At 46.2% G+C, this 23,557-nt stretch overlaps 1 protein-coding gene across 2 annotated transcripts in view; it reads right to left on the reverse strand.

Moving 5' to 3' along the window:
- The window catches only part of FAM219A (family with sequence similarity 219 member A), a 52,427-nt gene that overhangs the window by 14,538 nt on the left and 14,332 nt on the right, over positions 1-23,557 (reverse strand). For both annotated transcript variants that reach the window (XM_087927598.1, XM_087927597.1), the window contains exon 2: positions 14,402-14,501. In XM_087927598.1, coding sequence (XP_087783724.1) covers positions 14,402-14,501 — 100 coding nt within the window. The remainder of the gene's footprint in view (positions 1-14,401; positions 14,502-23,557) is intronic.

Raw genomic sequence — 23,557 nt, forward strand, 5'->3', positions numbered from 1 at the left:
TTACACACATACACACACATATGGTGCAGGTATAAATTTATGTATGTCTACCGCCTGTGTATATGTGTGTTATACATGCATTTGGGGAGATAGATATACACATTATGTTGAGAGCAGGCAACGGAATTTCATTTTTAATGTGAGCCAGTGAGCTCACCATAAAGAAATGACATGAAAGTTATCAAGTTATCTTAAAGTTAAAGTTAGTTTTAAAAAAAATTGTCTGCAACCCGCATCTGGTCACTAGGAGATGTGGCAACTGCACCACTCATGGTTTTAATTCTGAAGAAGCTATATCAGCATCCTCTGGTTATCTCAGCCGCACTTTGAGGACAAAACAACAATACAACAACAACCCAAAGAGGAGAACATGACAATCTTAAGGTTTCATCCAGTCAGGCCATACAAAGAGTCCTAAACACACAGCAGTTTGTTTAGTGACCATTTGAAGGTACAATGGGAAAAAAAGGGACTTACAGTACGATCATTTTTCACATGACCACAGCAGCCTCCTCGTGACCACGTGACTGCAATCCAAACACTTGGCAACTGACTCATATACAACATATGACGGTTGTGATGTCCGGGGACATGGGATCACCACAGTTAACGGGGAAGCCCCAAAGGTGCTTTTTTCTCAAGAGGCATAACTGGACATTCTGGTTTTTCTTAAGACGTGTCACTTCTCATCCGAGAAGCTTCCTCAGCTCTGACCGGATGGAGGGGAAGGGAAAGACGGATACTTCTTGCAGACGGCTGGTCCTTTGCATCCTTTGAGCCGCTTGGAGGTTTATCTGTGTCCTCAGAGTCGCTTGAGTGGTGCAAATGGTTCCCGTAGTCTGCAATTTTTGATCTGGAAATCCGTTCCTACTTCCACACTATTCCTACTCCATTCCTACTCCCATTGGAAGGGTGTTCATCCCAAATTGTACAGCTAAAAACCTGTAGAGATTCTCAGTCATTCGGGTTATCGTTGTCCCAAAGGTGCTTTTTCTTTGAAAACATTTCGCTTCTCCTCCAAGGAGCTTCTTCAGCTCTGACAGGATGTTGAGGAACAGAAGGATTGAGACTCCTTGCAGACAGCTGGTCATTTGCATCCTTTTAGAGGGTCCTTGAGGCCACTTGGAGGCTTAGCCGTGTCCTCAGGGTCACCTGAGTAGTGCAAATGGTTCCTGTAGCCTGTGATTTTATTCCCTGAAAATCCATTCGTTCTCCCACACCATCCATAAGGGTGTTCATCCCAACAGGCATAGCTAAATGTCTATGGACATATCTCAGTCATCGAGGTCCCAGTTATCCCAAAGGTGGTTTTTCCGGGGGCAACTGGACTTTCTGTGGAACAACCAGGATGACTGACCATCTCTAGGCTTAATGGGGGAGCCAGATTCATTTAACTGTGTTCCTAAGATAATAGGGGCAGTGATTCACTTAACAACCGTAGCAAGAAAAGTAATAGAATACGGCAAAACTCGCTTAACCAGTATCTCGATTAGCAACGGAAATTTTGGGTTCGGTTATGGTCATAAATGGAGGACAAAGGGGGGGTGTCATATGACACGGAGACACTGCCACCATCATAGATGCAAGTCGGTAGCCGAACATCTGAATTCTGATCGTTATGATCATGGGGGGGCTACAAGCGTCGTAAGTATGAAAAATGGGCCACAATCACTTTTTCAGCGCCGTTGTAAACTTTGAACAGTCAGTAAATGAACTGTTGTAAATTGAGGACTGTATATGTTTATACATATCTATAGATATATAAAAGCGAAATACCCCTCACGCATCAAGCCTACAAATTCAAAGTTGGGCACGTATGTTTCTCTTGGCTTCTAGGAGTTCACTAAGAAAGGGTTTTTTGAAATGGCCATCAGAGCTATTACTATTTCCTATATTATTATTATTATTATTATTATTATTAACACGCTCTGATGCTAAGGAGTTCTACTCCCCCTCCCCACCTGGAAAGAAATCTCTTCCAAATGCAAAACACAAGCAGAGAAGCGGAGTTTCAGTTTCAGTTTCGCAGCAGCAACCAGCTCTAGTACATAACAGTTGAGTTAAGCCACGCCCAGGCTCCTTGCTGTCTCCTTCTTGCTCACACAGCAAATACTCTTTCAGTTTCCAAACAGCCCTCAACTCTCTCACACACTGACAGGAAGCTAGCCGGATGAATACTGATGGATCCTGGGAGGCAGAGGCAGATTCCCCCCTCTTATTTTTCCTCCCCCAAAACTAAGCGCAATCACATAGTTTTGTAGCGAAGCACGGCTATCGAGCTAGTATGTTTATATTTATATTTATATTTATATATATATTGATATAGATATAGATATATAGATATAGATATAGATATATAGATATAGATATATAGGTATAAAAGCCTCAGTGGCGCAGTGCTTAGAGTGCAGTACTGCAAGCTCCTTCTACTGCAGCCAGCTGCCTACAATTTGGCAGTTCGAATCCCACCAGGCTCAAGGTGGACTCAGCCTTCCATCCTTCCAAGGTCGCTAAAGTGAGGACCCAGATTGTTGGGGGCAAGAGGCTGACTCTGTAAACCACTTAAGAGAGGGCTGGAAAGCACTGCAAACCAGTACAGAAGTCTAAGTGCTATTGCTATATTTATGTACATGTACTATATTTTATGTACTATTATGTACCGTATTTATGTATATTCATGTACAATATTTATGTACGTTTCCTTCTCCTCTCTCAGCTCCCTTTGTATGTTAAAGGTTTTAAGAGACACCAGAGAAATGGTTTTGTACCTTTTTTAAGGGTCATTTTTATTCCTACGTAGAACCCTTCGACGCTTTCTCAAGCCTTCTTGAAGAGAAGGACCAGGGGTTTACAGTTTACAGATTAACCACGTTGGAAGGGACCTTGGGGATCATCTAGTCCAACCCGCCCTCTGACCCAAGCAGGGGAGGGCAAGCAGGGACCGGAGGACAAAGGCACGGAGCTACATCTAAAGAGGCTTGTGTGCTGGTCTGGTGTAAACCCTGCTCCTCCCACTCCTCAGTCAGCAGGCAGCTCCACGGTGCTGGGCCTTCTCGGTCAACTGGGTACCATCCCCCTTGGCGCTGCCTTCATGGAAATGAACACAAACCAGCCCGGTCCCCCTCCTTCCTTGGTTTAAGCCTTTGGCCACATACTGTGGCTTAATTATAGATTTTCGGAGCAGAGCTGCCATGTTAATTATTCATGGCCCCGTCTCATCTCAGCTAAGGGCAAGGCAGCATCCAAGCAAAAATCCATGAAGCTGAAGCGTACGATGGATTGGGATATGTCTCCTCTCTTGAAGAGAAGGACCAGGGGTTTACAGTTTACAGATTAACCGCGTTGGAAGGGGCCTTGGGGATCATCTAGTCCAACCCGCCCTCTGACCCAAGCAGGAGACCCTACACCATTTCTGACAGATGGGCAGTCCAGTCTCTTCTCGAAAGCCTCCAGGGATGAAGCTCCCACCACTTCCGAGGGCAACGTCTGTTTCACGGGTTGACGGTTCTCACTGTTGGTAAATTTCTCCTTGTTTCCAGGTTGAATCTCTCCTGGATCAATTTCCATAAACGATTCCTTGCCTGGCCTTCAGGTGCTTTGGAAACATGACATGATGGCGGTTTTTCAATATTTGAGGGGCTGCCATCAAAGACCATACCTAGAGTCCTGCATCCAGTTTTGGTCACCACACTATAAAAAAAGATGTTGAGGCTCTAGAAAAAGTGCAGAGAAGAGCAACCAGGGTGATGAGGTGACTGGAGGCTCAAACACACGATGAACTGGGCCTGGCTGGTCTAGGGAAGAAAAGGACCAGAGGAGACAGGGGAGCATCTTCCAATATTTGAGGGGCTGCCACAAAGAAGAAAAGGGGGTCAAGCTATTTTCCAAAGCATCTGAAGGCCAGACAAGGAAGAATGGATGGAAACTGAACCAGGAGAGATTCAACCTGGAAATAAGGAGGAATTTTCTGACCGTGAGGACAATCAATTCATGGAACAGAAGTTGCCTTCGGAAGTTGTGGGAGCTTCATCCCTGGATGAAGGGGAAGGGCCATTCACCGTTCACCTGTGGCCTTTACTCCAACATCAACCTTTAGTTCCTAATTGTTCTTTTCCTTTGGCAGCTCTGCGCATGCGCAGGCTGGGAACTGGCTCCAGCTGCTCCTCCTCCTCACTGCTGTCTGAGCCCAAAGGCAGCCGATGACTGCCAGCCTACCCTGGCCCCATCTCTGCCTCTGATGCAGAGCCTTCCTCAGCCTCCAGGACTGGCCCAGGTTCCTCCCCAACCTCCTCACTGCCCGACTCTGCTGCCGGTTCCACTAGTCGCTGGCAGGCCACAACAGTTCCCTTCAAGCAGAAACTTCCTAACAGTGTGCACCATTAGCCAGTGGAACAGCTTGCCACTAGAAGTTGTGAGTGTTCCATCACTGGAAGTTTTTAAGAAGAGGCTAGACAGTCGCTTGTCTGAAATTGTATGAGTTCTCCCGCTTGAGCAGGGGGTTGGACTAGATGACCTCTCAAGGTCCCTTCCAGCTCTATTCTATTCTAATTCTGAAAAAAAAAGGGGACTTACTATCCTTTTTCCCCCCCCCACACTTAGGGCCTTTGTAGCATCCCTGTGGTCACGTGATCAAAATTCGGATGTTGGGCAACTGCCTCGTATTTTAGGACGGTCGCCGTGTCCCACACGATTCCCTTTTGTCGACTTCCTGACAAAGCAAAGTCAACGGGAAAGCCCGGTTCGCTTAATGACCGTGTAATGAACTTAACAACTGCAGGGATTCGCTTAACAAGGGTGGCAAGAAAAGGTCGTAAAATGGGGACAAAAGTCACTTCAGTCTCGCTTAGCAACAGAAATCTTGGGCTCGGCTGTGGTCGTAAGTCAAGGACTACGACCTGTACTACCTCACGCAGATAATTTAAATAACGGTCCTGTTTTCTTCCATTTTTGAAGCCCGTTTTTTCCCCCCCGCCCGCCGTCATCTTCTTTGGCCTTCCGGGCTTTGAATTCATCAGCGGAATGGCTGGCCTCCAGAATTAATTCTGGATCGATTAATTAATTCAGCAGTGAGATGGCTTGCCTCCGTGATGTTATGGATGCTCCTTCCCTGGAGGTTTTCAAGAAGATGTTGGAAGGACTTCCAGAAGACGAGAGAGGAACCCGCCCCACTTTACATCGAGGGGGGCTGTGAGGAGGGAGTTTCTTTCCTCCTTTCGATTCCTGGGAGTCTACCTCAGCGAAGAGCTCACCTGGAAAACCAACACAACCCAGGTGGCCAGAAAGGCCCAATAGAGACTCCAGGTCTTGCAAAAGAATAAAATGGATGACCTCCTTTGACCGGTCCACAACAGGAAGTGTCCTCCCATATTGCATGACGGGGTGGTATGCTGGCTTGTCAAGCCGCGGATAGAAAGGCACCACAGATGATGGTGGTGAACACAGCACAAAACACCATGGGCTGTTCCCTGACACCGCTAGATGACCTCGCTGGGGACTTGCTGCCTTAGAAGAGTGAGGAAAATCCTCAGGGACGACTCGCATCCTGGCCAGCCCTTCTTCACTCTCCTACCTTCAGGTAGGAGACAGAGAAGCATCGCCAGTTGTAGCAACAGGCTGAAGAACAGTTTCTACCTGCGGGGGGCCTGTCAGACTCCTAGACGGAAAATACCTTTATGTCCACATGGTATGATAGACTTGCGGAACTGGCGTGTTGTGCAACAAGGCCACCTAGTGTAATGAGATTGGGACCGGGTTAGGGACTTCTGTCCTCCCTGTGAGTTGTGTTGGAGATGTGTGTGTGCACGAAGGGAGGCTCAGCCAATCTCATTGTGCACCTGGTGTACTCTTGACAATAAAGATAAAAGTAACAGCCAGTTGTGTGACGGACAAAGGCGAATCTATGTGTCCCGGGGATAGTGTTGCAGGGGTCAACCCTGAAGCTGGTCTGGCCAAAGCCATATTGGCAGAGGCGGCATTCAGCCGGTTCGGACTGGTTCTCGTGAACCAGTAGTGAAAATTTTGAGTAGTTCGGAGAACTGGCATACATCGCCTCTGACTGGCCACACCCCCATCTATTCTCCGCCTCCCAAGTCCCAACTGATTGGCTGGGTCTTCTTTGGTTGCCCTGTGTCATTCCCCTGTCGGAGTCTGAATCTGAGGTGGAAGCCAGACAGCTGACAGGGAGAAGGAGTGTGACAATGTTGGCTGTGGTGGAAACTGTGGGAGGGCAAAGTCCGGTTGGGCAGAGCAGGGGAGAGGTAGAACAAGGGAGAGGGAATTCAGACGAAGAGCAAGGACCAGCCACCCCCTCTTCATCCTAGGGCATGCAGGGAGGAACGGAGAAGGGAGCAACATGGGTTGCGTGGCTTAAGGGGGAGGAAAGGGTCCTGATTTCCTTCATTAGCCACACCTGGGAAGAGAGTTGGTAAGAAAGGCAGGCTGCATGCGGCAGGCTGTTGGGAGCAAATGTGACTTTATCCTGTGTTGTTGTGGCTTATCTGTGTTCCTGGCGTCTTCCCAACCGTGTGAGTTTTGCCGTGCCTTCAAGTCTGAAATTCTTGCTCTGCCAAACTAATTACTGCAATTTGGTTTGTTTGGACTTTAAGTTAGAGTTTGTGTTGCTCATGTTTTGGACTTAATTTTCTGCAGCCACAGGCTGTTCCTGGGAGAGTTTTTCTCCAGCCCAGAAGGTAACCTGGACATTGGGAGCAAAATTGGAGATAATAAAGAGACTCTTCTTGCTTATCTAACTGTGTTGCCTTTGTGCCACGCCCCTTTGGGTCATCGCGCCCTGCACAGAAGAACGGAGCTGGAAAGCAGGTTAGTGGGGTAGGGAGGAAATGGGGATTTTGCAGTATCCTTCCCCTGCCACGCCCACCAAGCCACGGCCACAGAACTGGAATTGAAATTTTCCGAATCCCACCACTGTACCTTGGGCCTTCAGTACACCACAATGGAGCTGAGGGATAGGTGGGGGGGATTAGAGATAGCTGGGGCTGTGTAGTCAAAATAAAATACTTTCTCCTGGGAACCAAGGATGTTTTCACACCTGGCCGGAGGAAGGAGGAGTGACGCTACCAGACCAGTGGATGTAGCCTTGATGAGACCATGTGACTTTGCTTCGAGAAAGTGGAAAAACTTTTTACTTTTAATTGGGTGAAACCTCCAGAGTCGGTTTTTACCAGATCTATGCTAATATGATATTTCCAATAGTGCTATCCTTTGAGGAACCTACCTGCCTCAGAGTTTTTGGTTGCAGTGGATCTATTACTTGGAACCCTGACAGCAGGATCCAATCTGGTTGGTCACCGGGACCAGAGCTTTTGTCTTCCAAACTTTCGGACTCGTGCAGGGAACATATCTAACAACCTAAGTGCCAGAACTCAATTGATAACTAGGGCATACAAAACCTTTGCTAGACCTATATTCGAATACAGGTCACCTGTCTGGAATCCGCACTGTATATCGGACATTAATACCATTGAGCAAGTCCAGAAGTAATGTACGAGAAGAGCACTACACATACCCTACACCACCAGGCTTGAAATGTTGGACTTGGACACCCTTGAACTACGCCTACAGTTGGATTTAAGTGTAGTACACAAAATTATCCGACACAATGTCCTACCAGTCAATGACTACTTCAGCTTCAGTCGCAACAATACCAGAGCACACAACAGATGCAAGCTCAATGTAAACCGCTCCAAATTTGATAGCAGAAGGTACGACTTCAGCCGCAGAGTGGTCAATGCCTGGAATGCACTATACCTGACTCGGTGGTCTCTTTCCCAAACCCCCAAAACTTTAACCTTAAAACTGTCTACTCTTGACCTCACCCCTTTCCTAAGAGGTCTGTAAAGGGTGTGCATAAGCGCGCCGTCGTGCCTCTCATCCCTGTCCTATTGTCCCCATTTATCCGTACCTATTTCCTGCATTCTGACTCACGATTATGCTCATTCCTATTACTTCGTTAGCGATGGACAAATCAAACAAATAAATGAATTAAATAAATAAATAAAACATCTCTCTGGCACATTCTGGTGAGAGAGAAGTTCCCCGAGGATGGATTCTAGGGCAAGTCTGAAAGTTTGGAAGTTCTAAGCAGCTGGTCCCCATGACCGACTCAGATTGGATCTTGCAACTGTTTGTCAGATTCAGCAGTCCATCAAAAAGACTCTTTTGAAGACAACGAAGTCCACATTTTGGAAAGAGAGGACCTCTGGTTTGAAGGGGGGGTGGGGGTCAAAGAGGTCACCTATGTCCAAATTGAACAGCCCTCTCTCAACAGAGTGGGAGGGATACAACATCATCTATCTCCAGTGTACAACGCGGCTCTTTCAGCCCTTCCAAGGAGTCGCCACACCTATTTTCATCACTCTGATGATCCTGAGGACACAGATAAACCTCCAAGTAGCCTCAATGGCCCTCTAAAAGGATGCAAATGACCAGCTGTCTGCAAGGAACATAAATCTTTCCACTCCCCACCATCCGGTCAGAGCTGAAGAAGCTTCTTGGATGAGAAGCGAAATGTCTTCAGAGAAAAACCAGAAAGTCCAGTTTCCTCTTGGAAAAAAAAGCACCTTTGGAACAAAAGTAATTTGTGTTTCTTTCTTTGATCAACTCTGGATTTCCAGAGGAAACATTTGCAGACTTCAGGAACCATTTCACTAATCAGGTGACTCTTTATATTCCTTGCAGACAGCTGGTCATTTGTGTCCTTTCAGAGAATCATCGAGGCCACTTGGAGATTTATCTGTGCCCTCAGGGTCACCTGAGTGGTGCAAATGGGTGTGGAGTCCACAACACAGCTCCTTTCAGCAGTTCCAAGAAGACTCCACGCCCATTTGCATCACTCAGGTGACCCTGAAGACACAGATAAACCTCCAAGTGGCCTCAATCACCCTCTAAAAAGGATGCAAATGACCAGCTGCCTGCAAGGAGTATAAAATCCTTCCATTCTCACCATCCAGTCAGAGCTGAAGAAGCTTCTTGGATGAGAAGTGACATGTCTTCAAAGAAAAACCAGAAAGTCCAGTTGCCTCCTTTAAAACATGCACCTTTGGGACAACAATGACCTGGATGACCGAGAATCTCCACAGACATTTGTCTGAAATGGTATACGGTTTCCTGCTTAAGCAGAGGATTGGATTAGAAAACCTCCAAGGTCCCTTTCAACTCTGTTATTCTACGTTCTTTGCATTGGAAGGAGGGATGGAATTCCACTCATTTCTCCTGAACGTCCTTTCCAGGACATCCAAGGTCCACTGTAATTTAGTTGTAGCTGTTCATGCCAACATCCTTGGCCCCCACACGGATTAGCAGGGAGGAATAGTTGCCCCCTGGGCTTACTAAAACCTTGGAATATGTTCTACAAGCTGATGGGCTTCCAAAAGTACGTCTTTGTTTCAATTATTCCTACGGGTTTGTAGCCAACAGCCGAGAGTCTTTAATCTTCTCGCAACACACAAACTGGGCTGTCTTTCTGAGAGAATTATAGCCTCTGCCAGTTTCCTATTGCAACACGTTCTTTCTTCGATAAACCTCTCACGTTTTTTTCATCATCTCAAATGCTGCCGTGCGTTGCTCCAATCGGTTTTGGACTTGGGGGGGATTCCTACAAGGGATTCTGTTTGTTGCAAATGTTCCCGGGGAAGTAACCCAAAAATTAGGCTACCAACTCAGAGGTCAGGATTGCAGAAACCCCAAGCTGCTTTTCCAAAGGAGCGAGTCCATTTAAATTGTTGTTTATTTTCCAAGGTTAATCCTGTCCTAAGGCTTATATTTTTTTCTTGTTTCCCCGTTAGTCAAATATGTTCTGACCAAGGCTTCCTGAGACAGCAACAATCACATGCTGTTCCCACCCCCTTTTTAAATTTCAACGGCTGTGAATTATATGTATTCCCAGCCTGTAATGAGTCCCAAAGAGTTTGTGAATAGTCTAACAGAAGTTCTGCCACAATCCTTCGGGATAAGGCTGATAAGCACCCACCTTCATCTCCCTTGAAATGCTGCCAACGGCTAAATTGCCCATTAGCTGTACAAAGCCAAACGGAGCACAAAGTCCAGAGTTTAAACCGACCAGAACGAACAAAGTTGCTTCCTGCAAAGGCTCCTGTCCCTTTGCTTCTCCTTTATGTCTCATGGGAGGGGCCAATCACCTCCAAGCCTTACTCCCGAGTGGCCCCTTTTGTCTTAACTGTTCTTGCCTTCTGGCAGCTCTGTGCAAGCGCGCACTGGGAACAGGCTCCCACTGCTCCTCTTCCTCGCTGCTGTCAGATTCGGGAGGCTCCGGAGTCGGCACATAACTCCCAGATGGCCCTGGTCCCGTCTCTGTGTTGGACGTAGATCCCTCGTCTGAGCCCTCCCCAAACTCCAGGACTGGCCCATGTTCCTCCCCACAGTCTGACTCAGCTGCCAGCTCTGCAGGCCGCTGGCGCACCACAACATATAACAGAAAAACAGAGCTGGAAGGGACCGGTGAGGTCCTCTATTCCAACCCTCTGCTTAAGCAGGAGGCCCTCAACCATTCTGTACAAATGATTGGCCGGTCTCTTCTTAAAAACCTCCAGTTGTTGGAGCGCCCACAACTTCTGGAGGCTACCCAATTTGGCATTTTACATATTAAGCAGTGGGATTTTGTAGTGTTGCTTGGGAACATCAATACAGACACATATATATATATATATTTGTATGCAGCTGATAACATTTTAGATGTCAGCTAAAGAACCCGAATGGTTTTCAGCAAATGTTAAGCAAATTGCATAATATGGAATAGAATAACAGAGTTGGAAGGGACCTTGGAGGTCTTCTAGTCCAACCCCCTGCTTAGGTAGGAAACCCGATACCACTTCAGACAAATGGTTGTCCAATCTCTTCTTAAAAACTTCCCGTGTTGGAGCATCCACAACTTCTGGAGGCAAATTGTTCCACTGGTTTAATTCCTCTCACTGTCAGGAAATTCTTCCTTAGTTCTAAGTTGCTTCTCTCCTTGATGAGTTTCCACCCATTCGTTGCTTCTTATCCTGCCTCTTCTGGGGCTTTGGAGAATAATTTGAGCCCCTCTTCTTTGGGGCAGCCCCTCAAATATTGGAAGACTGCTATCACATTCCCCCTTAATCCTTCTTTTCATCAAATAGACATACCCAATTCCAGCAGCCGTTCTTTACATATTTTAGCCTCCAGTCCCCTAATCCTCTTCGTTGCTCTTCTCTGCGCTCTTTCCAGAATCTCAACATTTATTTTTTTTTTACAATCGTAGCAACCCAAACTGGATCCATTATTCCAAGTGTGGCCCTACCAAAGCCTTATAAAGTGGTATTAACACTTCATCCCTCTGTTGATGCAGCCCAGGATTGTGTTGGCCTTTTTGGCAGCTGTATTTGGCCGTAATGCAAATGAGAGGCCTGGACTTAAAAATGAATATATCGGAGACCAAGGCTGCGTGTTCGACAGGGTAAACGAAGAGAAAGGATGCGCATTTGACATAAGTGACAAAACATTACAGCCAAAGGGATGATTTCGTGCACCTTGGTAAACAGGTGGAGAAACGTGAAGAGGCCCAAAGGATGGTAAGAGAGGTAATGGGTGTTACATGAGATTTATTACAAGGAATTAATGCTTGTTGATGGAAGCGCAAATAGCTATGCATAAGAGCTTCTGCCCTTTTGATATATGGAAATGGAAATGTAAAACGCAAATGTAAAAAATATAAGAAGTTAAGTTGACTGCAGCGGAGGTGCGGTGTTCGAAGTGAGTGTGTAAAAAGGAGCAGAATGAATGGCTTTCTGAAGGAACGTGGCTTGAATGCAAAAAAAAATTACCCATTTGAAAGAAAATACTCATAGTTCGGTCATAAACCAAGAACATTGTTCCGTCTTAGGCTTCCCCCCAAAGCCCTAAGCAGGCTCTTTGTCCGGGCAAAACCCCTTTGATTCAACGAAGGTGAATTTCTTGCATTCACCTTCAGCCAAAGGCCTGGCAAACAGTCTTTCATGGGTGTAATTCGGAGCCCAGCCCTGATCTAGCCTGGAGAGCTGCCAAATAACTACTTCCAAACTCAGTGCTGACAAGGAAGGACTCGGCACGAGTCTCTGAGATGCACAGACAGAGCTTCACACTGCTGCAACGAACGAACAAATTGTTTCCTGCAAAAGCCCCTCCCCTTTTGCTTCTCTTTTAATCCCTATGGGAGGGGCCATTCACCATCCACCTGTAGCTTTACTCCAACATCAACCTTTAGTTCCTAACTGTTCTTTTCTTTTGACAGCTCTGCGCATGCGCAGGCTGGGAACCGGCTCCAGCTGCTCCTCCTCCTCACTGCTGAGCCCGAAGGCAGCTGATGACTGCCAGCCTGCCCTGGCCCCATCTCCGCCTCTGATGCAGAGCCTTCCTCAGCCTCCAGGACTGGCCCAGGTTCCTCCCTAACATGGATGACATTCTCCAAAAGAACTTTTCGTTACCAGGCTAGGTAGCCTCTTCAGGGGATGTTGGTGTCAGTAGTTCTTGTGATGGGGAAGGTCATGTCAGGTGTTCAGGGTGGATAAAAATCAATGTTTTTTTTTAAATCAGATTTAAAAAATAAATAAATTGGGATTTTTTAAAATTTTTATCAAATTTATTTTAATAAAATGCTTTTGGAGTAAACATCTAACTAAAGAGAGTTTTCTATTTAAGATACATAAATAATTTAGTTTATTCAGCATGAATGGGGCGTAGTTATGTACAGGGGTGGGCTTCAAAATTTTTAGCAACCAGTTCTCTGCCCGGTTGCTGGGTGGGCGTGGCCTAGTCAGCCTCCTGCACCATGGCGGTGGGGCCGTTTTCACCCTCCCTGGGCTCTGGAGGATTTTCTCGAGTCTCCCGGAAGGTGAAAACAGCTTCCCAAGCTCCAGAGGCTCTTGTTCTGACCAAGGCATCTGAGACCGTAATTATGCACAAGGCTATCTTAAAAACAAGTCTTGTTTTGTTGCAATGCTGGGAATTATTTTCATTCCCAGCCGGAAACGAATCTCAAACAGTACTTCGAGATCAGCACCCACTTTTCTTTCCTGTGAAGTGCTGCCAAGAACAGAAGTGTCCAGTGAACTAGGAAAAAACCCAACCAAAGGACAAAGAGCTTCAAGAATGAATCTGAATTGAATGAACGACTTTGCTTCCTGCAAAGGTTTCGTCACCTTTGCCTGTCCTTTATCCCTTATGGGAGGGGGGCAATCAGCTCCCAGCCTTACTCCCGAGTTGCCCCTTTTGTTTCAGCTGCTCTCGCCTTCTAACAGCTCTGTGCACATGTGCACTGGGAACAGGCTCCCCTTGTTCCTCTTCCTCGCTGCTGCCAGATTTCGGAGGCTCCGGTGGCAGCACCCCTCTCCCAGATGGTCCTGGCCCCATCTCTGCACTGGATGCAGGACCCTCGCTCGAGTCCTCTCCAGACTCCCTGACTGGTCCCCTTTCTTCCCCACTGCCCACTTACTCTTCCTTCTCCACAGGTTGTTAGGCATCCAGAAATTATCCACGGTAATCAGTCACTCCGAGACAATATAATCTCCAACTGATTTATTAGGAACAGCTCTGGTCATTCTAAGGCATTTCCAAAAGTGAAAGCCATTTTCGCACGTTACACAAAATCCACCTTCTCTCTTCCCCCTTCTCCACTTCATTAATCACGAGAACCAATTAACTGCAACTGGAATTTCTTAATGCGACATACGGAATAACCTTGAACTTTCCAACTCTTCCACCCCGCCTTTTCATACTTGGCAGCTGAATCTCAAGAGCTGACACAGGCTGCCGGAGAACCAAACGGGCCGCGTGGACACCTGGGAGGGGCGGGGTGGGCGGGGCCAGCCAGGAGTGGGATTTCCCAGATCGCCAAACTGACCAGAATCTTAGCTAGAGGATCGCCCAAACCCCCGCAAAACCCGTAGCAGCCCACACCGGTTACGTAGCATGAAGCCGTATATTCTGCAATAATTGGGATGGTTGGCGAGTGAACAGCAGGTCACAGAGATGACAGTTGCTCTTCAGAAATTATGATTGCAATCAAGCCTTTTCCCTGGTGATTTCAATCAGGATTTAAAATCGTGATTTAAATCCCAGTTGATTTAAATCAAATCCAGCCTGCAGGTGAGGGTCTTGTGATGAGGAGGTCGCGTCAGGTGAGGGTACCTGGGAGTTGAAATGCTGGTTGAGGGAGGGGGTGGTGGTTCATAGTTTGGTTGGGGGTCGGTGCTGCTGGTTGTGGGGTTGATCTGCATTCTCAAGGGGTTCGTAGGCTGCTTGTCGGTCGATATGTCCGGAATGGACGGAATGGCTCAGGGAGAGGTGTCTATGCGTACAGAGAATATTAACCCAAAGAGCTAAAGGAAACATTGCAAACCTCTCGGCCGGTTCTTTGGCCAGGACTTACCTAGTTTCACTTGTAGGGGAGACGGTTTGTAATTCATGGCTACGGTCTCGCCCTCTCTGGGATCACAGTCTCTGTCCGAGATGGAGGCAGCTGCTGGATCCTGTTGGAGGGCAGAAAAATAAACCACAAAACCCATCAGGAATACATACATACATAGATATAAAATTGTTGGTGTATTGATGAGCCACGGTGGCGCAGTGGTTAGAGTGCAGTACTGCAGGCTACTTCTGCTGACTGCCAACTGCCTGCAATTTGGCAGTTCGAATCTCACCAGGCTCAAGGTTGACTCAGCCTTCCGTCCTTCTGAGGTGGGTAAAATGAGGACCCAGATTGTTGGGGGCAATAGGTTGACTCTGCAAACTGCTTAGAGAGAGCTGTAAAAGCACTGCGAAGCGGTATAGAACTCTAAGTCCTATTGCTATTCCTTCCTTATCTTCCTTCCTTCCTCCTCCCCTTTCATGTTTCCTTCCTTCCTCTTTCCCTTCCTCCTTCCCTCTCTCCCAGTGGTTAGAATGCAGTATTGCAGGCTAACTCTGCCCACTGCCAACAGTTCGATCCTGACCGACTGGCTCAAGGTGGACTCAGCCTTCCGTCCTTCCGAGGTCGGTAAAATGAGGACCCAGACTGTTGGGGGCAAGAGGCTGACTCTGTAAACCACTTAGAGAGGGGCTGTCAAACACTGTGAAGCGGGATATAAGTCTAAGGGCGGTAGCTATTCCTTCCTTCCTTCCTTCCTTCCTTCCTTCCTTCCTTCCTTCTAAAGGTTAACTCAACCTTCCATCCTTCCGAGATGGGTCAAATGAGGACCCAGATTGTTGGGGGCAAGAGGCTGACTCTGTAAACCACTTAGAGAGGGGCTGTCAAGCACTTTGAAGCGGGATATAAGTCTAAGGGTGATAGCTATTCCTTCCTTCCTTCCTTCCTTCCTTCCTTCTAAAGGTTGACTCAACCTTCCATCCTTCCGAGATGGGTCAAATGAGGACCCAGATTGTTGGGGGCAAGAGGCTGACTCTGTAAACCACTTAGAGAGGGGCTGTCAAGCACTTTGAAGCGGGATATAAGTCTAAGGGTGATAGCTATTCCTTCCTTCCTTCCTTCCTTCCTTCCTTCCTTCCTTCCTTCCTTCCTTCCTTCCTTCTAAAGGTTGACTCAACCTTCCATCCTTCCGAGATGGGTCAAATGAGGACACGGATTGTTGGGGGCAAAAGGCTGACTCTGTAAAACAACTTAGAGAGGGCTGTAAAAGCACCGCGAAGCAGTATATAAGTCCAAGTGCTATTGCTCTTTATATCTAACTTTATTATTTATATTAAAAAAACTGAAGGTGGTGAATATATCCAACCTGTCTCCCTTCTGCTATTTTCCACACAACAACCCTGTGAGGTGGGTTGGACTGACAGAGAACTGCTGGTCCAAAGTCATCCAGCTGGGTTCCAAGCCAAAGGCGGGTCTAGAACTCAAGTGCGAGTTGGTGATTGGCCCGAAGTCATCCAGCCAGCTTTCATGCCCAAGGCAGGACTAGAACTCAGAGTCTCCTAGTGATTGGCCCAAATCACCTAAACCTATTCCTGCTGAGGAGAGAGAGCTGCGTACGCATCGTAGCTTTTTTTTGGCGTCTCTCAAAATCAGAAAACATCAGCTGGAAATAAAAACCGATCACTTTACTGTAATGAGCTGCATTGTTTAAAAACCACCTCGCTGAGAACCAACAGATGTGCAGGTTCAGGTGAGCCAACTGAGAACAGCCTGTGCAAAAGGCCGAGTTCTCTAATGCTCGAAACACGAATGTCTTCGTGGGCCAGCGCTAAAACGTTTTGACGTCAACTCTTCTTAAATATTTATTCGCTCTCGATTGGGTGCTGTCACAGAGAGGAGGAAGAAAGGGGAAAGCTACTTTCCAAAGCCCCCCCGAAGGCCGGACAAGGAATAAATGGATGGAAACTGAACAAGGAGAGATTCAACCTGGAAATAAGGAGGAATTTTGTCTTTTTTTTTTTTCAGATGCTTAAGAGAACTTCAAGTCGCCATCAGACACACAGATCTGATGCTCCAGCCCGCTGCCCAAGCAAGAGGCCTTAAAGAATTCCAGACAAATGTCCAGTCTCTTCTTGAAAACCTCCAGTGGTGGAGCACCCACAATTTCAGGTGGCGAGTTGTTTCACTGATTAGTTAACAGAAGAACAGAGTTGTGAGGGACCTTGGAGGTCTTCTAGTCCAACCCCTTGCTCGGGCCAGAGACCTATAGGGTTTCCTGTCTAAGCAGGGGGTTAGATGAGATGACCTCCAAGGTCCCTTCCAACTGGTCTGCTCCGTACTATTCGCTCTTCCCTTGTCTTCTCTTCCCTTCCCTTCCTGATTCAAATTCTAGTCTATTCCTGATTCATATTTTATTCTATTCTAATTCTATTCTATTCTCTCTTTTCTCTTCTGTCCTCTCTTCTATATTCTGTTCTATGCTATTCTATGCCCTTCTCTTCTCTGAAAAAAAAAATAACTATCAACTTCTCTTCTCTGAAAAAAATAATATGCTCTTTTCTTCTCTGAAAAAAAATAACTATCAACTTCTCTTCTCTGAAAAAAATAATATGCTCTTTTCTTCTCTGAAAAAAATAACTATCAACTTCTCTTCTCTGAAAAAAATAATATGCTCTTTTCTTCTCTGAAAAAAAATAACTATCAACTTCTCTTCTCTGAAAAAAATAACTATCAACTCAAACAAACAAGTTAAGGGTAAAACCACCTCAAGGAATCACCAAGAAGAAAACAAAACTGCCACCAACGCGGACAGGGCAGGCCACTTGTGTTATCATCCGACAGCAAACCCCTTGAATCACTGATGATGTTACCTAGCGTGGTAATAAAACACCCGTAAAAAAAAAGCAAACAAGAACAGAGAGCGCCCAGGACCCCACAGCTCAACCCTGAGATGCAGGCATTCTCTCCTTTAGGTATCGTTTGAGTATTTGTCCGTTCAAGAAGTCTTTTTTAAAAAGAGAAAGAGGAGCGAGGAACAGGCGAATTGCAACTTCAAAAAAAGTGGTCGACCTTTCCTCTTTTCCTGCCAGGAAATTCTCACCGAGGCAGTAAACAAATATTGTAACGGAAAGCTAAAACGAAGCGTGGGGGGAAAAAAAATCCGTTCTTAGGTGAGCGGCATAGATTAAATCAAGTTGACGTAAAGAAATATAAGGCCACTGTTTGCTATCTTATCGGCACAACGATAGATCTGGGTTTTTTTTCTCTTGGCATCTGGCATTCCCACGCTGCCCCCTCCTCTCGATTTACAGGTGATGTATTCCTCCTCATTTTATTGTTTCTTCCTCCCTCCCTTTTGACTTCCGAATGAAAACAGGTGCAGGAAGTCAACCGGAGCTCCCTTACCTACAGTAACGTGAGATGCTTTACCTATGAACAGGTATGCTTGCATCCGTCTGGGGCTTATGCCTTAGTCTCTCCTGACTTTGGGGAGATGTATGAATAGAAGGATATATATCCCTTCGTTGGGTGGGGTTGTTCTTAATAGGTGGTACGGGAAGCAGTAGGGCCGCTTTATAATTCCTTGATGAGATCACAGCTGGAATATTGCATCCGGCTGTGGTTTTGCCACAATGTGGGAAAGATGTTGAGACCCTGGAAAGAGTGCAGAGAAGAGCAACTAAGATGATTGAGGGGGTGGAAGTGAAAACATATCAAGAACGGTTGCAGGAACTGGTATGTCTAGTCTGGAAGGAGGAAGGACTAGGGGTGAGATGCCAGCAGTCTTCCAATATCTGAGGGGTTGCCACAAAGAAGACGGGGTCCAGCTGTTTTCTAAAGCAGCTGAAGGCTGGACAAGAAGCAATGTATAGAAACAAATTCAAGGAGAAGCAACATAGAATGGAATGGAACGGAACAGAATAAGGAAAGAATAGAATGGAATGGAATGGAATGGAATGGAATGGAATGGAATAGAATAGAATAGAATAGAATAGAATAGAATAGAATAGAATAGAATAGAACAGAATACAGAATAGAATAAGAAAGAATAGAATAGAATGGAATGGAATGGAATGGAATGGAAGGAAGGGAAGGAAGGGAAGGAAGGGAAGGGAAGGGAAGGAAGGGAAGGAATAGAATAGAATAGAATAGAATAAGGAAAGAATAGAATAGAATAGAATAGAGTAGAGAATAGAATAGAAGATAGAATAGAATAGAATAAGGAATAGAATAGAATAAGGAATAGAATAGAATAGAACAGAAGAGAATATAGAAGAGAATATAGAATAGAATAAGGAAAGAATAGAATAGAATAGAATAGAAGAATAGAATAGAATAGAATAGAATAGAATAGAATAAAGCTAGATACCCGTGCTTTGCTACAAAATTATGTGATCGGGTTTAGTTTTGGGGGAGGAAAATAAGGGGGGAAAATTTGTGCCTCTGCCTACCAGCATCCATCGGTATTCCTCTGGCCAGGGTCCTGACAGTGTGTGAGAGAGTTGAGGGCTGACTGGAAACTGAAACAGTATTGCTGTGTGAGCAAGAAGGAGACAGCAAGGAGCCTGGGCGTGGCTTAGCTCAACTGTTCTGTACTAAACCTGCTTGGTGCTGTGAAACTGAAACTGAAACTCCGCTTTTCTGTTTGTGTTTTGCATTTGGAAGAGGTTTCTTTTCAGGTGGGGAGGGGCAATAGAACTCCTTAGCACCAGAGCATACTACTACTACTACTACTACTACTACTACTACTACTACTACTCATCATCTAGGAAATACTAATGCTCTGATGGTCATTTTGAAAAATCCTTTCTTAGGGAGCCCCTAGAAGCCAAAAGGAACATACGGGCCAAATTTTGAGTTTGTAGGCTTTACGGTTCTGGAGATTTTGTAATGATGTTTGAGTGGTATTTCACTTTATATTTGTGTGTCTGTGTGTGTGTGTGAGAGAGAGAGAAAGAGAGAGAGAGAGAGAGAGAGAGGCAGGCAGGCAGGCAGGCAGGCAGACATTTGTGGACCATCCAAATAGTTGAGAAGGACAGAGGGGAAAAGGCTGGACATCTAACGTAACCCTGATTTTTTTTTTCTCTCTCTCAAAACAGAGGAGGAAAAATTGCAGCCTGCAGGAACCAGGAGCACCGCTCAGGTGACCCTGAAGATACTGATAAACCTCCAAGTGGCCACAGCGACCCTCTAAAAGGGATGCAAATGACCGGCAGTCTGCAAGGAACATAAATCCTTCCAGTCCCCTTCATCCGGTCAGATCTGAAGAAGCTTCTTGAACGAAAAGCGAAACGTCTTCAAAAAGAAAGAAAAAAACAAACCCAGAAAGTCCAGTTGCCTCTTGAAAAAAAAAAAAAAAAAGGCACCTTTGGGACAACCCTCACCTGGGATGACTGAGAATCTCCACAGCCTCTCCCAAAAGAAGATTTCTCTGTGTGAGAACTTTCTGCACCGTTGGGTCACCGTGATATAATCCGGGAAGGAACATGGGCTTCTCAGCCAGGGAAACCAAAGATTACCAGATGAATGAAAAGGAGAAGCTGGAACAGGATGGACTCGCTCGATATTGAGCTGGTCACCCTCCAGGAGAACAAAAACTCTGTGTACTATTAGAATTCCCGGAAAGAGACTTCTCTTCTCAAGTTGCTGGTCCATTATGACCCGGGTGGTCAAGGCAAAGCCAGGCCTCTACGGAGTCCTCTATTTCTCTCCGCCCGTGTCCCAGCTGTTGGAAATGGCTCAAAGCCAACGAAAAGAAACTCGGATCGTTGAAAGCAAAGAGAATCGATTAAAACATAAAAAAGGCAGCTTGCAAAGCGCCGGTTGGCCTTTCAGAACCTCAACAAGCAAGCTCAAAATCAAAAGCCGCCCCTTGGAATTCCAAAACATACTTTATATAGGGTTTCACCTGTACACCCAACGTCCCCTCCGCGAGACGCATTCCCTCCCATATACATACACATACACACACACACACACACACACACACACACACACTCTTTAGGTACCCTTTAGTATAAAGCAATACCTAAATACCTATATGCCTCGCTATTTGGAAATCCTGAATTTATCAGACTTGAATACCCTGATTCTACAAAAAAAAAGCCACCCTACTTGGAACAGCTTATATCCTCCGATGCTATCTGAACAGTTCCTGGGTCCTTGGTTAGGACTCGAGCTGTTGAGCTGCCAACCAGCCCCAAAGGCTGTGAACCTCACTAAAGATTTAATAATAATAATGATAATAATAATAATAGGCATCATTACACATAAAAAAAATGTAAAAAGGGCATAACAACGGAGCATGTCAAAAGTATAAAAACAAAACTGAGTAGATACAGGGAGATAACGTTTTTTCCAGACATTTAAGCATCTTATATACCGTTTTATTTTTGAATTTCCTTATTTCTTACACAGCCAACGGCCCTCCAACAACCGGTAAGGCTCCATGTTGTGGCCTGTCGGCTGCCAGCAGAGCTAGCAGGAGAGTTAGATGAGGAAGGCTCTGATGAGGAAACAGAGGCAGAGTCGGGACCTTCCGTCCTCCCCAGGTGGAGAGGCGGGTTGTCTTCGGGGCCTGAGCTGAGTGAGGGGGAGGAACAGATGGGGCCCATCCCCAAATGTGTGTATGCATAGAGAGGAGAGGAGAGCAATGGAATGCAATAAGCCGGCCCTCGGGGAAAAGATGTAGACCAGTAATGGTTAATCTTTTTGGCACAAAGCGCCCAAAGCGTGCGTGTGCGTATCCCTAAAATGCAATGCACGCACGCCCCCTGCAGATTTTCCCCCACCCTCAGGCATATGAGGCCCCCACGCCTGCATACGTGACCCCCGTGCCTGAGAGCATGACCCGCCTCTCACGCCTGCGAGTATGACATGCGCCCCCCCGCCCCTGCCATTTTTCTGGAAATCCATTCGTACTTCGACACCGTTCGAAGGGGATTCATCTCAAAGTTCCTGGCTAAAAGTCTTTGGAGATTCTTCTTCATGCAGGTCAGGGTTGTCCCAAAGGTGCTTTTTCTGGAGGCAACTGGACTTTCTGTTTTTTTTTTCTTTGAAGACATTTCGCTTCTCATCCAAGAGGCTTCTTCAGCTCTGACCGGATGGTGGGGGAAGGGAAGGATTTACACTCCTTGAAGGCAGCTGGTCATTTGCCTCCTTTTTAGAGAGTCCTTGAGGCCACTGGGAGGCTTGTCGGTGTCCTCAGGATCACCTGAGTGGTGTAAGAGCCTGCGCCCATCTTCAACGGTGAAGGGACACTGGGCAGAAAACGTCCTGCAGCCAAGAAAGCTCCACACCCATTTGCACCACTCAGGTGACCCCGAGGACCAATTAAAGTATAAAGAGCTTCAAGAATGAATCCGAACCGAATGAACGACTTTGCTTCCTGCAAAGGTTTCATCATCTTGGCCTGTCCTTTATCCTTTATGGAAGGGGCAATCAGCTCCCAGCCTTACTCCCAAGTTGCCCCTTTTGTTTCAGCTGCTCTCGCCTTCTAGCAGCTCTGAGCATACGTGCACAGGAAACAGGCTCCCTTGGGTCCTCTTCCTTGCTGCTGCCAGACTCCAGAGGCTTCGGAGGCAGCACCCCACTCCCAGATGGTCCTGGCCCCATCTCTGCATTGGATGCAGGACCCTCGTCTGAGTTTTCTCCAGACTCCCTGACTGGTCCCCGTTTTTCTCCACTGTCCGATTCCGCTGCCATCAAACCACAACACTTCCAATATTTGAGGGGCTGCCCCAGAGAGGAGGAGGAGGAAGGGGTCAAGCTATTCTCCAAAGCACCCGAAGACCAGACAAGGAATAATGGATGGAAACTGATCAAGGAGAGATTCAACCTGGAAATAAGGAATTTTCTGACAGGGAGAACAGTGAACTAATGGAAGAAAAGTTGCCTTCGGAAGTTGTGGGAGCGCGATCACTTGAGACTTTCAAGAAGAGATTGGATTCCTATCTGTCAGAAATGGTGTAGGATCTCCCGCTTGGGCGGGTAGGACTAGATGACCTACAAGGTCCCTTCCAACTCTGATTATCCGTTAAATCTGATTATCTGTTAAATCTGATTATCTGTTAAATCTGATTATCTGTTAAATCTGATCATCCGTTAAATCTGACTGAAGAAATTCTCTATCACTTTATTTAATTTTCTTTATCGTTCAAACTTTGCCTGCCATATTAGATTAATAATTGGCTTTCTTTGATGCCTAGCCCTCCTTAGGAGTTTGGAGGAGCTGACAAATCTCACCATTGTACCTTTATCGCTTCGGCAATTATTTTCTCCCGGTGGGCCCCTGAGGCGATATTGCTCACCAGCGAGCGATTAATATCAAGCGATCAAAATCAACACGAGCAGACAATCACTTTTCTTTTTCCTGAGATCAAAGCAGCCGGCCTCTTATCTTGAGTGATCACCTGAGGCCCGGAAGCTACTTAATCAAATCTCCTAACGTAGCTTGGTTTACAAATAAAAATAAGAAATGGTGCTGAAAATTAGGGTTTTTGGAGAACGGAAATGTAGATTCAAGGACCGATGAAAAGAACCAGTTTGAGTCCAAGGTGTCAGCTTTGATTCTGCAGGTTTGGGCAAGTGCCGTAGAGATTTTTTACTTTCAGGATTTGAGGGGCTGTCCCAGAGAAAAGGGGGTCAACCTATTCACCGGGGCATCCGGGGGGCAAAGTACGAAGCAACGGGTGGAAGCTTATCAAGGAGAAAACCAGCCCAGAATTATGGGGAAATTTCCTGAGAGTGAGGACGATTAATCAGTGGATTATTTTGCCTCTAGAAGTTGTGGGTGCTCTGTCACTGGAGGTCTTCAACAAAAGACTAGACGAGCCATTTCTCTGAAATGGTATAAGGTCTCCTGCCTGAGCACGGGGTTGGATTAGAAGACTTCAAGGTCCCATCTAACTCTGTTATTCATTCTCTATTCTTACCATGTCTGTCTGTCTGTCTATCCATATCTATCTATCTATCTATTTATCTATCTATCTATCTATCTATCTATCTATCTATCTATCTATCTACCTACCTACCTACCTATCCATATCCATCCATCCATATCTATCTGTCCATCCATATCCATCCATCCACCCATCTATCCCTATCTACCTAAATATCTACCTTATCAATATCTATCATCTATCTATCTATCTATCTATCTATCTATCTATCTATCTATCT

Source organism: Pseudonaja textilis, chromosome 2 (assembly GCF_049901715.1).
Source record: "Pseudonaja textilis isolate UNSWEBS1 chromosome 2, rPseTex1.2, whole genome shotgun sequence".
Taxonomy (NCBI): Eukaryota; Metazoa; Chordata; class Lepidosauria; order Squamata; family Elapidae; genus Pseudonaja; species Pseudonaja textilis.